The 13,443-nt window shown below is 43.0% G+C and overlaps 1 protein-coding gene across 2 annotated transcripts in view; it reads right to left on the bottom strand.

The window, feature by feature from the left end:
- LOC102369010 (E3 ubiquitin-protein ligase RNF13) overlaps positions 1 to 13,443 on the bottom strand; it is a 113,644-nt gene that overhangs the window by 74,135 nt on the left and 26,066 nt on the right. Inside the window, exon 4 of one of the 2 annotated variants that reach the window (XM_006037919.3) lies at positions 9,806 to 9,931. The exons of the other annotated variant lie outside the window; for it this stretch is intronic. Coding sequence (XP_006037981.2) covers positions 9,806 to 9,931 — 126 coding nt within the window. The remainder of the gene's footprint in view (positions 1 to 9,805; positions 9,932 to 13,443) is intronic. 2 annotated transcript variants of the gene reach the window in all.

Genomic DNA, 13,443 nt, shown 5'->3' with positions numbered 1-13,443 from the left:
AGTGGCAGTGCACAGATCTTGGGTTGCTTTTAAATCCCACAGGTGAACTCCTAATTAAAAAGTTGGGAGACCACTGATCCATATATATATATCTTTCCCAAACATCTATTTTATAATGGTGCTTCATTTTTATTAGGGTAAAACCCCTCCCCTCTGTCACCTCTCCCTTTCCCAAGATGCCCCTAGTACTTGATAAATCCTTCTTCGCAAGATCTTCTCAAATTCACATTGAAACCATGAAGTTCATTCTGCTAGATTTAGACAGACTACAAAAGTGGGCAGATGAGAATAGGATGGGGCTCAACGTAGACAAATGCAGGGTGCTGAACCTTGGGAGAAGGAATCCACAGCAGACATACAGGCTGGGGAGTTCGCTTCTTGAAAGCACAGAGGCGGAAAGGGATCATGGAGTCATTATTGACTCCAAGATGAACATGAGCCGCCAACGCCAGACCGCAGCCAGCAAGGCCAGCCATACCTTGCCATGCATCCAAAGGTGCAGCTCAAGCTGGTCCAGAGAAGTGATACTCCCCCTCTATGCGACTTTGGTCAGGCTGCAGTTGGAGTACTGCGTCCAGTACTGGGCGCTGCACTTCAAAAGGGATGTGGCCAGCCTGGAGAGGGTTCAGAGGAGGGCCACCTGCTTCGTAAGAGAGCAGCAGGACACGCCCTACGAGGAGAGACTGAAGGACCTGAACCTGTTCAGCCTCAGCAAGAGGAGACGGAGGGGGGACCTGGTGGCTACCTATAAGCTCATCAGGGGGGATCAACAGCAAATAAGCAGAGCCCTTTTCTCCCCAGCACCACCTGGAGTGACAAGGAACAATGGTAATAAGCTGATGGAGAATAGGTTTAGGTTAGAGATCAGAAGGCAATATTTTACAGTTAGGGTGGCCAAAATCGGGAACCAACTTCCCAGGGAAGTGGTCCTCACCCCTACCTTGGGCAAATTCAAGAGGAGGTTGGATGATCACCTGTCTGGGGTCTTGTGAACCCAGCATTCATTCCTGCCTGTGGCAGGCAGTCAGGCTAGATGATCTGTTCAGGTCCCTCCTGACCCTAGCTACTATGAAACTATGAAACCTAGCTGGAGCTGGCATGGAATGACATGTCAGATAAAGCTACTATTGAGGCCTTTGATATAGATTTCATAGACATTAGGGGCAGGAAGGGACCTCACAAGATCGAGTCCAGCCCTCCTGCCATAGGCAGGAAGTCTGCTGGGGTCAAATGATCCCAGCAAGATAACCATCCAAACTTCTTTAAGTGAGTCTGGAGTAGGTGCTTGGCACCAACTCGGGGGGGGGGGGGGGGGAGTCTGTTCCAGACCCTGGACACTCAGACTGTAAAGAAGCGTTTCCTTACGTCCAGTCTACATCAGCCTTCCAGAAGTTTGTGACCATTAGACCTTGTTAGCCCCTGGGGAGCCCTGGTGAACAACTGTTCTCCCAGATCCTGGTGCACACCCCTTATGTACTTATAGGCTGCCACCAAGTCCTCTCTGACCCTTCTCCTCTCCAGGCTGAAGAGTCCCATGTCCCTCAGCCTCTCATAAGGCTTGCTCTCTTGGTCTCTGATCATGTGGGTGGCTCTCCTCTGGACTCTCTCATGCTTATCCACGTCCCTCCTGACGTGGGGGCCCAAAACTGGATGCAGTACTCCAGCTGTGGCCTCACTAAGGCCGAGTAAAGCAGAAGGATGACGTCCCTGGTTTTGTTTAAGATGCACGCCAGAGTTTGGTTTGCTTTGCCAGCTACAGCATCACATTGGTGGCTCATGTTCATTTTGTGGTCAATCAAGACTCCCAAGTCTCTTTCGGTCATGGTGCTAGCGAACGTAGCACTGCCAAGCCTATAAATGATGCTGGTTTTTCCTCCCAAGGTGGAGCACCCTCCACTTCTCTATGTTGCATGCCATCAGGTTTTGGTTGGCTAACCTTGCGAGCCTGTCCAGGTTGGCCTTTACCCCCAGCCTGCCCTCCAGTGTGACTGCCTTCCCCCATAGTTTAGTATCGTCCGCGAACTTCACCAGTTTGCATCCGATGCCCAAATCCAGATTAATGAAGATGTTGAAGACATCACCACTGGTCACTTTGCGCTGTGTTGATTTGCTTCCATCAACTATTACTTTTTGGGTCTGACCCCAGAGCCAGTTCCCCAGCCATTGGACCATGAGATGGTTGAGGTTGCAGTTTTCCAGCTTACCCATAAGGACATCATGGGAGACAAAGTCAAAGACCTTCTTGAAATCCAGATATATGACATCAACCTCATCTCCCTTGTCCAGGCAATGTGTCACCTGGTCATAGAAAGAGACAAAGTTGGTCAGGCAAGACCTTCCAGCAATGAGGCCATGTTGGCTGGCACTCAAAGTTGCTGTCTGTTGCTGTTGCTGATGTAACCTTTGATGATTTTCTCCAGGATCTTTCTAACGATGGATGTCAGACTGACTGGCTTGTAATTCCCTGGATCTTCCTTCCTTCAAGATTGGGACCATGCTGGCTCTTTTCCAGTCTTCTGGTACTTCTCCCGAGCGCCACAAGTTCTCAAATATCTTCACCATTGGGCGTGCTATGATGTCTGCCAGACCCTTCAGGACTCTTGGGTGCATTCTAACCGGGCCTATGGATTTATGGAAGTCAAGCCTATCGAGGTGTTCCCTCACTTCATCTACATCAACTGTGGGCACATCTTCTGCACCCTGGATGCTGTGTGTCCTGTCCAACAGGGTGACTCCTTTCAGCAGGTGGAAGACTGATGCAAAGTAATCATTTAGGAGACTGGCCTTTTCCTGAGTGTCAAATGTCAGCTGCCCCATTTGATTTAGCAGAGGTCCAATGTTGCCTTTGTTCTTCCCACATATCTGAAGAAGGACTTTTTGTTTTCCTTGATTCTCCTGGCTAGCCTGAGTTCGGTTTCTGCCTTGGCTCTTTTGGTCCGCTCTCTACAGGTGTGGACTAGTGGTGTGTAGTCCTCCTTGCTGATGATTCCCATTTTCCATCTGGTGTAGGCTTCTCTTTTTAGTTTCAGGAGGTCCAAAAATTCTTTATTGAGGCAAGGGGTTTCCCAGCCCACTGACTGCCTTTCCTGCAGGATGGAATGGACTTTCCTTCTACTTTGAGGATTGCATCCTTAAGGAACAACCATTCCTCATAGACTCCACTTTTTGAAGGGCCATGGTCTCTTAGTGCTTCACTAACCAGTCTCCCGAGTTTGTGAAAGTCAGTCTTCCCAAAGTTGAGGTTTTCTGTTTTACTGAGATATTTTCCCACCCAGTGTTGGACAGAGAAATTGATCAGTTCATAGTTGCTGTCACCAAGTTTCTCCTCGATCCTCAGATTGCTCACCAGATCATCATCTTTGGCCAGTACCAGATCCAGCAGTGCCTCTCCCCTAGTCGGCCTGTAGACCTCATCAATGCAAGCAAGGAAGCTATGCAGCTGGTCAGATTTGGCTGAGTGCTCTTCCCATGAGATGCCAGGGAGGTTGAAGTCACCCATGGTGACCATGCATCAGGAGCATGCAGCCTCAGCCAGTTACCTACTGAATTCAAGATCCAGCTCTTCTTCTTGGTTGGGAGGTCTAGAATAGACTCCTACAATTATATGCGTTTTCTAACTTAGTAAAATGCATTCAGATTCCAAGGCAGACAAGGACATATAGTTGGACAGTCCACATTCCTGAAAGCTGAATCCTTTATTTCCACTGTTTGTCTTCTGGCATGTCTACAATGGCCTCCACAGTGTTCTTAAGATTTTCACTAAAAATAAGCCCCAACCCCATTGTTTCTCTCTCCACATACTCCAAACCTGTGATTGATGCAATTAGGATGCTTCACAGATACCCCCTGTTGCTACTTTTGAGATATGTCTCTGGTAAGCTTTAGAGGGATAGCAGAAGTTGTCCCTAGAGTTCCCCATTGCTTTACTTCTGGATTTGGAGATAACAGAGTGGGAGCATGTAAGTGAAGTTTAGTTGTTGGTAGCAGTTTTGAGAGCATTGTGTAGGGAATAAGACTTAACTTTTGTCTGCATGGGCTGTGACAGCACTGAGCTGCCTGCACTGGCTGTACACATACACCGCTTGGCCAGATGGCAAGTAGTTATACATTCTGCGCCCTGCAATAACCTGGCCAGTGCCTATTCAACTTAATCTGCTGATCTACCTCCTTAATTAGATAGAGTTCAACCCTGAGTACAGACGGATTTGTCTTTGAGGCATGTCAATTATTCAAGAAAGAAGATTTAGAATTCTATATCTTTTAGTTTCTCAGACTACCAGCTTACTAACAGTTATATTTAGAGCCTATTTCTTTTCAATCCAAATTCCACTATGCTATTAGTCTGTATAATTCTCACTGGGCTGTCACCTTTTTCTCAAAGAGGAAGGTAAGCTATGTTTTACAACAAAATGGTTGACAAAGAAGCCACCACAGTGAAATCAGTGTTCCCTGATGCATGGACAGTCCATGATCCACTAAATACCTATGAAATCCCATCACTGAGAGAACAAGGTGCATGCACAGCAATATCAAGACTTTAGTAAACATTGCAGTCAATGGGAGCCTGAATGAAAACTAATTCCCAAAGTGTGAGCTTTGAAAGCCAGAAAAACAAACTCCATTGTCGAAGAGAGACAGTAAAAAGATAAATGAGTTTGATTTAGACCTCTATAAACAACCATTCAGTCTGATCAGACTCACTGTAAGAAAAGGAAAAGACATCTAAAGTCTCAATATGGGAAAGAAAAAATTTGGGCGCTAAATATGACTATCATTGATAATGCCTAGAGAAAGGCAAACTAGATGTGGTCTTAAAGTATGTGTAGGCAGTGTAGCAACATGATGCTGAGACACTCCCACACTAGCTCAGTATGTACAGCTCCCATGCTGAAAGTAGTATAGTCATATTACTGCCATGCTGCGTACAGGCAGATAAGCTCTACTTTGCACTAATATAGCTATACTAGTCTGGCTTAGAAGCCAACATGCACAGAACTAGGGTGGGGGCTCTCTCACCACAGCACCATGGCTGTCTTGTTCCATATAGACATACCCATATCATAGCAAAGACCTGAGCCTGCTGTCTCTAAGACCCCTTCACACCATTCTGAGGGCATAAAGGGGCCTTTCTGAGGAGAAGACAGTTTCAAGATAAGATCCTCTACATAGGGAACCTTTACTACAGGAAAGGAGCTGCTGAGCCAAAATTACATTAATCCCACTTCATGTGGGGGGAGGGAAGTGATGGGCAAGAAATGGAAGGAGAGGTTATAACTGGTTGGTAATGCAAGGTAATGCACATAGGCAAAAAGAAGCCCAATTACACATTAACAACACTAGGTTCTGAACTAGCAGTTCTGAAGTAGCTGTTAAGATTAAGGAAAGACACACTGGAGTCGCTATAGGTAGTTCTCTAAAAATATCAGCACCGTGTATGGCAACAACAACAAAAAAAACCTAATAAAAATGTTGGGTATCATTAAGGGAACTAAAAACAAAAACCAGAAAACACTGTCATGCTACTATACAAATCCCCATGGTACACCCATATCTTGAATCCTGTGTGCAGTTCTGGTGTGCACAGCTCAAAAAGGATGTAGTAGAATTAGAAATGGTACTGAAAAGAATAAGTGAAATCATCAGGGGTGGAGCAGTTGCTATAAGAAGAAAGAGACGAAAACAACTACGGCTTTCCAGTTTGGAAAAGAGAAGGCTGAGGGAGGATATAATAGAGGTCTAATAAAATCATGAAGGGTGTGGACAAAGTAAATAGGGAACAGTTATTTACCAAGTCTCAGAATACTAGAACTAGAGGACATGCACTGAAACTAGTAGGAATCAGGTCTAAAACTAATAAGAAAAAATATTTTCTTATACAGCATATAGTCAATTTGTAGAACTCATTATCACAGGAGGTTGAGGCAGATAGTATAGCCAGGCATAAAAATGGGACTAGACAAACTTTACCACAGGACAAGGCTTTACCATAGGAACACCTTAAACACTCTAAAGTTACTTTCTTATCAAAAGATAATTTACATGTTTAAAGGTTTCCACTGCATGAAACAGTAGGCAGAAAAGAACCAGGAGGCTGGGTAGTACAGAAAGGGAAACAGGGAACTAAGTAGCAGGAAAATACATGAAGAAAGAAGAGGACGACCAATCAGAAAAGTAGGTCAGGAGAGAAACGAATACAACAGCTGAGAAGGATAAGATGAAAAAGAGCAAAAGAAAAATGACTGACTAACCGTTTTCAAAAGGAAAGAACACTTTGCATATTTAATATTAATACATTTAGTGACAACTATTATTTTTCCAAATACCAAGTTGCTAGAATAGCCACAGGACTGCCATATGGGAGGAAAAAAGTGAGGCAGCCTGAGTGGTTTATACAGTAGTAAACAAGAAGGTCTACAGTATGGATAAGTTTGGGAACCTCCTCTACTAAAGATAATAGTTGGCATTAGTAGCCGCTGTATGCTCTGGTGACAAGACAGAAAAAAAGGTCAACAGGAATGAGGGGTCTGGAATGTGGATTAAAGTGAATAAGAAGCAGCAATAAAACTCTTCTGCCCTCTGTCTGCCTAGAGAAGCGTACAAAAGATGTATAAAGCCAATAATGCAAACCCAGTAGGGACTAAGATTTACCTCACTGACTACAATGGAACTAACATGCATGTAACCACAGGCCATCATCGCTTACTCTACTGTTCTTCAATGTAAACTGCTGTTTTAATATAGCCAATAAAATGGAAACAAATGAACAGTAAAATGAAGGCAAACCAGAGCAAATGAAAAAAAAACAATTATAAACCAAAAATGAAATAAGCAATGATTTTAAGATGAGAACACAAAAATTCTAAATTCCAGAATTAGATGGCAAGTATTAGCCATGAGGATCTTCTTGCTTTCAGATAAATCTTTCATGCCAAATCAGGACCTAAAAAACCGAAGTTACCCATAGCAACTTGTTTATGAAAAACTGATGATTTCAAAACACAGCCCTAGGGACTAAGCAGCCATAATTCTTGTTTATTGAACTGGTTTCAGTAGTGGGCAGCAGCAAAACTAACAAAAATTGTATCATTTTCAGAAAGCAACAGAGAGAGGGTTCCAGGGTCCTTGGCTCTATGATCAGCTTGCCATTCCAACAGCCTCATCTAGGACCTCAAGTTTTTCAGACTCTAAGACTAGTAGGCTCAGTGAACTATTAGACTTTCAGGGCAGCAAGCTCCTCACCTCCTCCACTGCAGAAGTAAGGTTGGCCAGGGACCCAACTGGTCTGGTTACTTAGAAAAGCAGTTCCCAACCACAGAGTAATCTGCAAGAAGAAGCTGTCTACTGTGGCTGGAGTCACAAGGTTGATCCAGTCCAGGAGATGCTAGCAGACACACAGCGCACCTGGCTCCCCAGGCTGCAGATGCATACCTCTGGAAGCCAGCTGATCCATAAGTCTGGAATACCTTGGTCTGAAGCTGTCTAACAGACAGACTGCCAGAAAGGTAAGTATGTGTGCTGCCAGGAATCCAGGCAAGTTTCTAATGAAAACCTGTCTGATGGCAGGTTTCAAAACTTTGCCTGTATTATGCTGGAAGGTTAGTCACAAAAAAAACCAAAATAAAATAAAACATAACAAAACACTACCAACCTTGTTCCACAAAGAATTGCACACATCATTCGTTTTAAATGAATCTGCATTTTCTAACAGAAAAATGTTCTGTCAAAAAAATCTGACCAGCTGTACTCATGATATATTAATCATTAGAATCACCCTACCAGTTTGGGGTAGAACAATTTGGGCAGCCACTATGGGAAAATATGTTCCAGATTGCTCCTTAACTGCTTCACCAGAAACAAACGCTGCACTGTTTATCACGCATCCAAGAAGTTAGTGCCTGACCATTTCCCTAAACCAATGGATTATTAATTGCAGTAGCTGGGTTACCACCAGTATGTTCTTGTAATCTTATTCTGTGGCTACATGGCTGTTGGGTTAAAAGGAAATGGGTATATCCATCCCCTTCCACTACTCTAGAACAGCGAAAGTCCACACATGCACCATATGACTAGAGGCGATACATTTCTCGAGGGTTTGAACTCTCAACCTTGATGAAGTCATGACCTGCTTTTAAGGTCTGGGCATACACAGTGTATAATGGTAATGCAACTGTTTATCAGTGTTGATGTGTAAATTATAATAATGTTGATTGTACTGAGTTGAAATATTTTGAATTGACTGGTCCTTTTAAGTACTGCCCAGGTTTGATTTTGATTGGGTATTGTGAAAAAGGCGATGATTGGACCACTGGGTGAGGGACAGGTGACGTGTTTAAGCCATAAATCCAGTCCAGAGCAGCCAGTACGAGCTCTGGGGGCTCAGGTTCGGACTCGGTCTCACACTCACTCTGGCTGAACAGTCCTAACCCCAGGCTCTCAGGGTGTGAGAGTTTGTTGAGTGCAGGCTCCTTGCTGTGACCTGGTCATTGGGATTGAGTTTGCTGAGGTTTACCTGTCTTGCTCTCTTTCCTTTGGGTTGGCTGTGGAAGCTGCAGTTGGGTAAAGCATCACACTTTCCCTGTTTGAGGTGCTGAGTACCTAAGGAGGGAAAAGCTAGAAATCCACAAGGACTGTCAGAGGGTTTCTCCTGATGACTAGACCCAAGGTGTTCTTGCTGCCATCTGTGGTTTCTGGGCTGTCTGTAAAGTTGCATAGCGGTTAACAGTGTAGTGAGTGAAGCTCATTGTAATGTGCAACTGACTGGCTGTGATCAGCTACAGCGGGTTTGGGATGTGTGTCGGGTTATTGTCCCGTTGGGTGTATTTTATTGTGTTGCAGCTTGGGTGTTATGGGAATATTGCATCAGGTAATTGCTGCACAGGTTGTGTTGTGTAATACAGTTTATATTGCTCAACCTACCTGTGCTGTAGTGTGTAGCTACTCTTCCTAACTCTAAGTAGGGTTGGGCAGTAGAGGTCAATACTCAAGGAAATCAACTTACTTTAATGCCCCTGAACCCGATTACCTGTGGGTCATAAAGGATTAATGACCCTCTGGATTAATTAGTTAATTGGCATCCCCACGGGCCATCCTTCACTACTAGGGCACACACAGAAGAAGAGGAAGAAATTCTGTGCTAAACCAAGTCCTTAAGGAAGGCTGGGCCAGATGCCAAATTATGTGATGATTATTCTTCCTCTGTACAGACAAGCGCAGGATAAACCACTTTTGGAACCAGCAGCAACAGAAGCTCTGTGCCCACAATTCAAAGTTTAACCATAATATCACACAACTCTGGACAAGCCATCTGGTCATAAAATACCTGAACCTGGTTTTATCCCACAAAAGTCAGCGGCAAATGAAAGGCCCCATTTTTGCCAGGACAGAAAATGCTCTAGATGCTTAAAATACTTCATTACATCACATAAAGCTGGTCATTTTGACACTGGGGGAAGGGGACGACACCAAAAACAAAAACCCAAACTTCAGATAACCACTAATCATTCATAATTTTCCAAAACCACAGAAGGAGAACATTTCACTTTGGATTCAGGAATCCTTACCTGTCACGCATGCTGTTTCCTAAAAAAAATAGTTCATGTAATTATTCTATTTAATAACTTATGATATTGTAAATGACAAGCCACAAACTAGTCAGCTACCTCAGCTACCCATAGCAGACAAATTAGCAAGAGTGTATTTAGATACTAAATACGGACATAGTTCTAGAATGTCAGTAGTTCCGGATTTGCTAAGCCTTTAAAATGGGGGGGGAAGAGGGAGAAGGTGGGAGGTTGTCAAAGCCTACCTTGATATCAAAGTTGCAGTCAAGTCTTCTGATTAAGACAATGAAAGTATTGGAGGAGTTGTCCTTAAGTGGTGGAGGGGCTATAGGCTCACATGCATTCTCCGGCTTTGAATTTATTAAGAACCCCTGAAACAAAGTCATGGTATATGATCAGTTTTCTCTTTGACATAACCCTACAAACGTTGTGGAAAATAATTTTTCATGTTTATAAGAAAGCCACTTGAATTCCTGAAGCTCTGTCTTGAATTTTACATTGCATCATGCTTTATATGTAAATACTGATCTTAAACACCAAAATGTTCCTTAGGGTTACAAAGAAAGAAGTGCAACAAACTGAGGACATCAAATAGTTGCAGATACTTTCTGATTACCTAGTAAGTAGGTTCATGTCATCTCAGAACTCTAGCTATAGGTCCGTATACAGAGATCTGTATACACTGAAGTAAAATTATATAAGTGATTTTCTTTTCAGGGCTGCCCAATGCAATCAACAGAAATAGGTCAAGTAGCAGCAATACAAAGTCAATATTCGCTATCAAAGATAAATAGGAGGAATATTTCCACACTTATAAAAAGAGCTAACTTGCATTTGCATAAACAATAGCGTGCGTGCGCATCTATATCAAGAACCTCATACACCACAAGAGAAATATTGAGACTGGGAAGTTCTACGGCTGCAAACAGACATTGCCACAAAAGTTCTTATAATAGCACAAAGTGAAAGCAAATAGATGTCTATGCCCTTTATTGCATCAAAGGTCCGCAAATTTGTGGCTGTGACAAAAGTTAATATAAATTTGTGCTGGATGTCTCTGTTTTAAGGCAGAAGACTGCAGGCAGCACTGAGCTGGCTATGCTCTCCAGCCACTCCAGGCAGGCGTTCCCAGGCCCAAGGGCTCAATCCTGCACACCTACAAGGGAATTCCCAGGGCATGCAAGATTAGGCCCTTGAAGCCCCTGCCTCGGTTCCCCAGGGTGCAGTGACCCACTGCAAATTGAATTCTCTACACACACTTCTGCAAGCAAAGAAATTTGGGGTTCCCCATTTGCAAAGGCATGCTCTGAGTGTTGTCCCACAGGACTGGGGGCAGCAAAGGCCCAAACCTGAGGGACAATAGGTAACACCTATTTCACCCAATGAAGCAAATCAGCTGTTTCTGAACAGATCACAACACAGCTGATCCACTTCATTTAGCAACATCTGTTAGTGTTTTAGCCTATGATTAATAAACTGTGGCTGCATCTTTATCCTGAAGAGTACTGGGATCAGAATTGTGAACAATATTTTTTAAATGTTGCTTAATACGGAATTCTAATTTTTGGTATCCCCCTAAAAGGCGTTAGGACTTAATTTTTGGAAATACTTAGCATTTTCTGCTCCTATTAAAGCTGGTAAGGGGTTACAGGTATTTACTGCTTGTGAAAAAGGAAGTCATTTATTTTTCTATCTGAATATGGATTGTAGGACCTAACCTGAAGCAATCTGGTTTTGAAAATTTGCTCAAAATTTAGGGGAAAAAAATATTTTTGAAGATTTGCTTTGTCATTATAACCTCATTTTTATGTTAGATTTAGAAGGTCAAGTTTTAAATTGCCTTTTGACCTCTTATTTCACATAAATATAAAGATTAAACTTTCTTGTTATGGTAGAGAGACATTCAAATCTAAAGCCTAGCAAGACCTAATAAAATTCCCTAGAACTGTATCAAACATATATTAAAGTTACTCAATCAGTAGACTTCCTAAAAATTCAAGTTATCAAGACTACTTCATACAAAACATGTTACTCTGACAATTTTCTTTTAAAATAATTTTTAATTAATAGAACATCAGCATATGATACAAGTACAAGATCATCAGATTCAAATAAAATATTCTCCATCAGTTGGACAAGGGAAAAGGAAAATAACACCAACCAATCAGTTGGAGAGCAAATCTAGAGTCAGCCATGTAAATCCTTTTTTGAAGAGTAGAATATTAATGTAAGGGAATCCAACTAACTTTATTTTATAACATCTCAATGCTCCCGGCCATTTGTTTCTAACAGGCAATTTCTCACAATGGTCAACCAGCAATCTCATTTTAATTCTCTCTCCCATTAAAGTATACTCCACTCCACACAGTGCGTATCAACCAAATCGGCAATTATTTTTCAAATAAACCAACTTTACAGATCTCTTCTAGCCAGATTAACTAACTCTCTAAACATACAATCAACATATACCCTCTCTGGCATCAGGGCCAGAGCTGAAGCTGCAGCAGTCACATGCCCCCCACCCCATGTGTACTCCAATTCAAAACAAGAAGCTTTCATTCCTCCTCCCCCTGCCCCCCCACATGTTAAATAGGAGGAAACCCTCATCTGGATTTGAAAAAATACAGCACATATAGCATGCAGAGGTGGGATAAATTATAAATACATAATTAATTCAAGAGGAGACTCCTCGGCTGCTGAGGCTGATTGGGTGCTTCCATAGCAACTCCCGTAAGCTTGTTATTAGAGTCCTTATCCTGCAAACACTTAACGCTTATGAGTAGAAAGTGAGATGTCAGAGGGACTATTAGCAACACAAAGAAAATACAGCACCTCACAAGGTCAGCCCATTACAGAACAAAGGAATGTTAGCCTGCAGTGTAAAGGTAGCATGCAAAATAGTTTATTTTAATGAGACTCTGGGCCCAAACTTGGAAGGAATGAGTCTGCATAATTTCTCTCTCCTGTCCCCAGTAGCTATGCCATACCAAACAAGTCATTCCCTTTCTACCCCCCCACAGTAAGGTGTCCAAACTGGTATAAGTAACATCCCAAGGTACCCGAAGAAAGGAGTATAGAACCTCCTTTAGGTATATTTTTATTACCTTTAACTGGCACCTTCTAACTCCTCTGTATGCAGTTAACAAGCTTGTCAACAAGGTTCAGCTCAGACCTCCCCTACCTTATGCATCACCTCTGAACCTGGTCCAAAGTACCATCATTATTCAGACATTGAATTCCTGAAATTCATCATTTCTTACAAAAATGTTTCAAAAACTTTCAGAAAAACAAGTGATATCTGTCATCTAACTCATTTAGGATCTAAAATGCCCTTAACAGTTATTTTGTAATTGGAACTTGTAGTACTTAACAAGAAAAAGGTACATGATATATACCAGTGATTCTCAACTAGGATGCTGTAGCATGCTGAGGTGCTAACAAGTGTTAGTGCTGTTAGGTGAGAAAACACCTAGGCTAGGGACAGACATTCAAAAAGCCCAAGCCTGAATTGATTCACTCCCTGAAAGTTAGTCTAACCTGCAGCGATTGAACTGATTTGTGAGTGGATAGAAAACATTCACTTTTGATTCAGAAAATGCAGTCACATGCCTGCAGTGCCTCAGGCCACAAGCCAGGGGTACACTAGAGTGAGCTCTTCCTTCCCTTCAACAGTGCTGAGCTGAGGAGGGGGGCATAGGCAAGCCCCAGCAGGACGCTACAATTAGGGAGGGGTTTAAACCCCAACCCTGGCCTTCACAGTCCCCAGTTGGGGTGTGCCTGGAGTGGGAAGTAGCCCTCGCCAGGCTTCCCCTGCCCCCTCCCACTCGCTGCTTAAGGAGCAGGGAGTGTTGTCAGACCCTGGCCTCAAGCCCGCACTGGGCAA

The sequence above is a fragment of the Alligator sinensis genome, unplaced genomic scaffold, assembly GCF_000455745.1.
Source record: "Alligator sinensis unplaced genomic scaffold, ASM45574v1 scaffold1178_2, whole genome shotgun sequence".
NCBI classification, from domain to species: Eukaryota; Metazoa; Chordata; order Crocodylia; family Alligatoridae; genus Alligator; species Alligator sinensis.
Note: the sequence above shows the minus strand (reverse complement) of the source record. Positions and strands in the feature narration are given on the sequence as shown.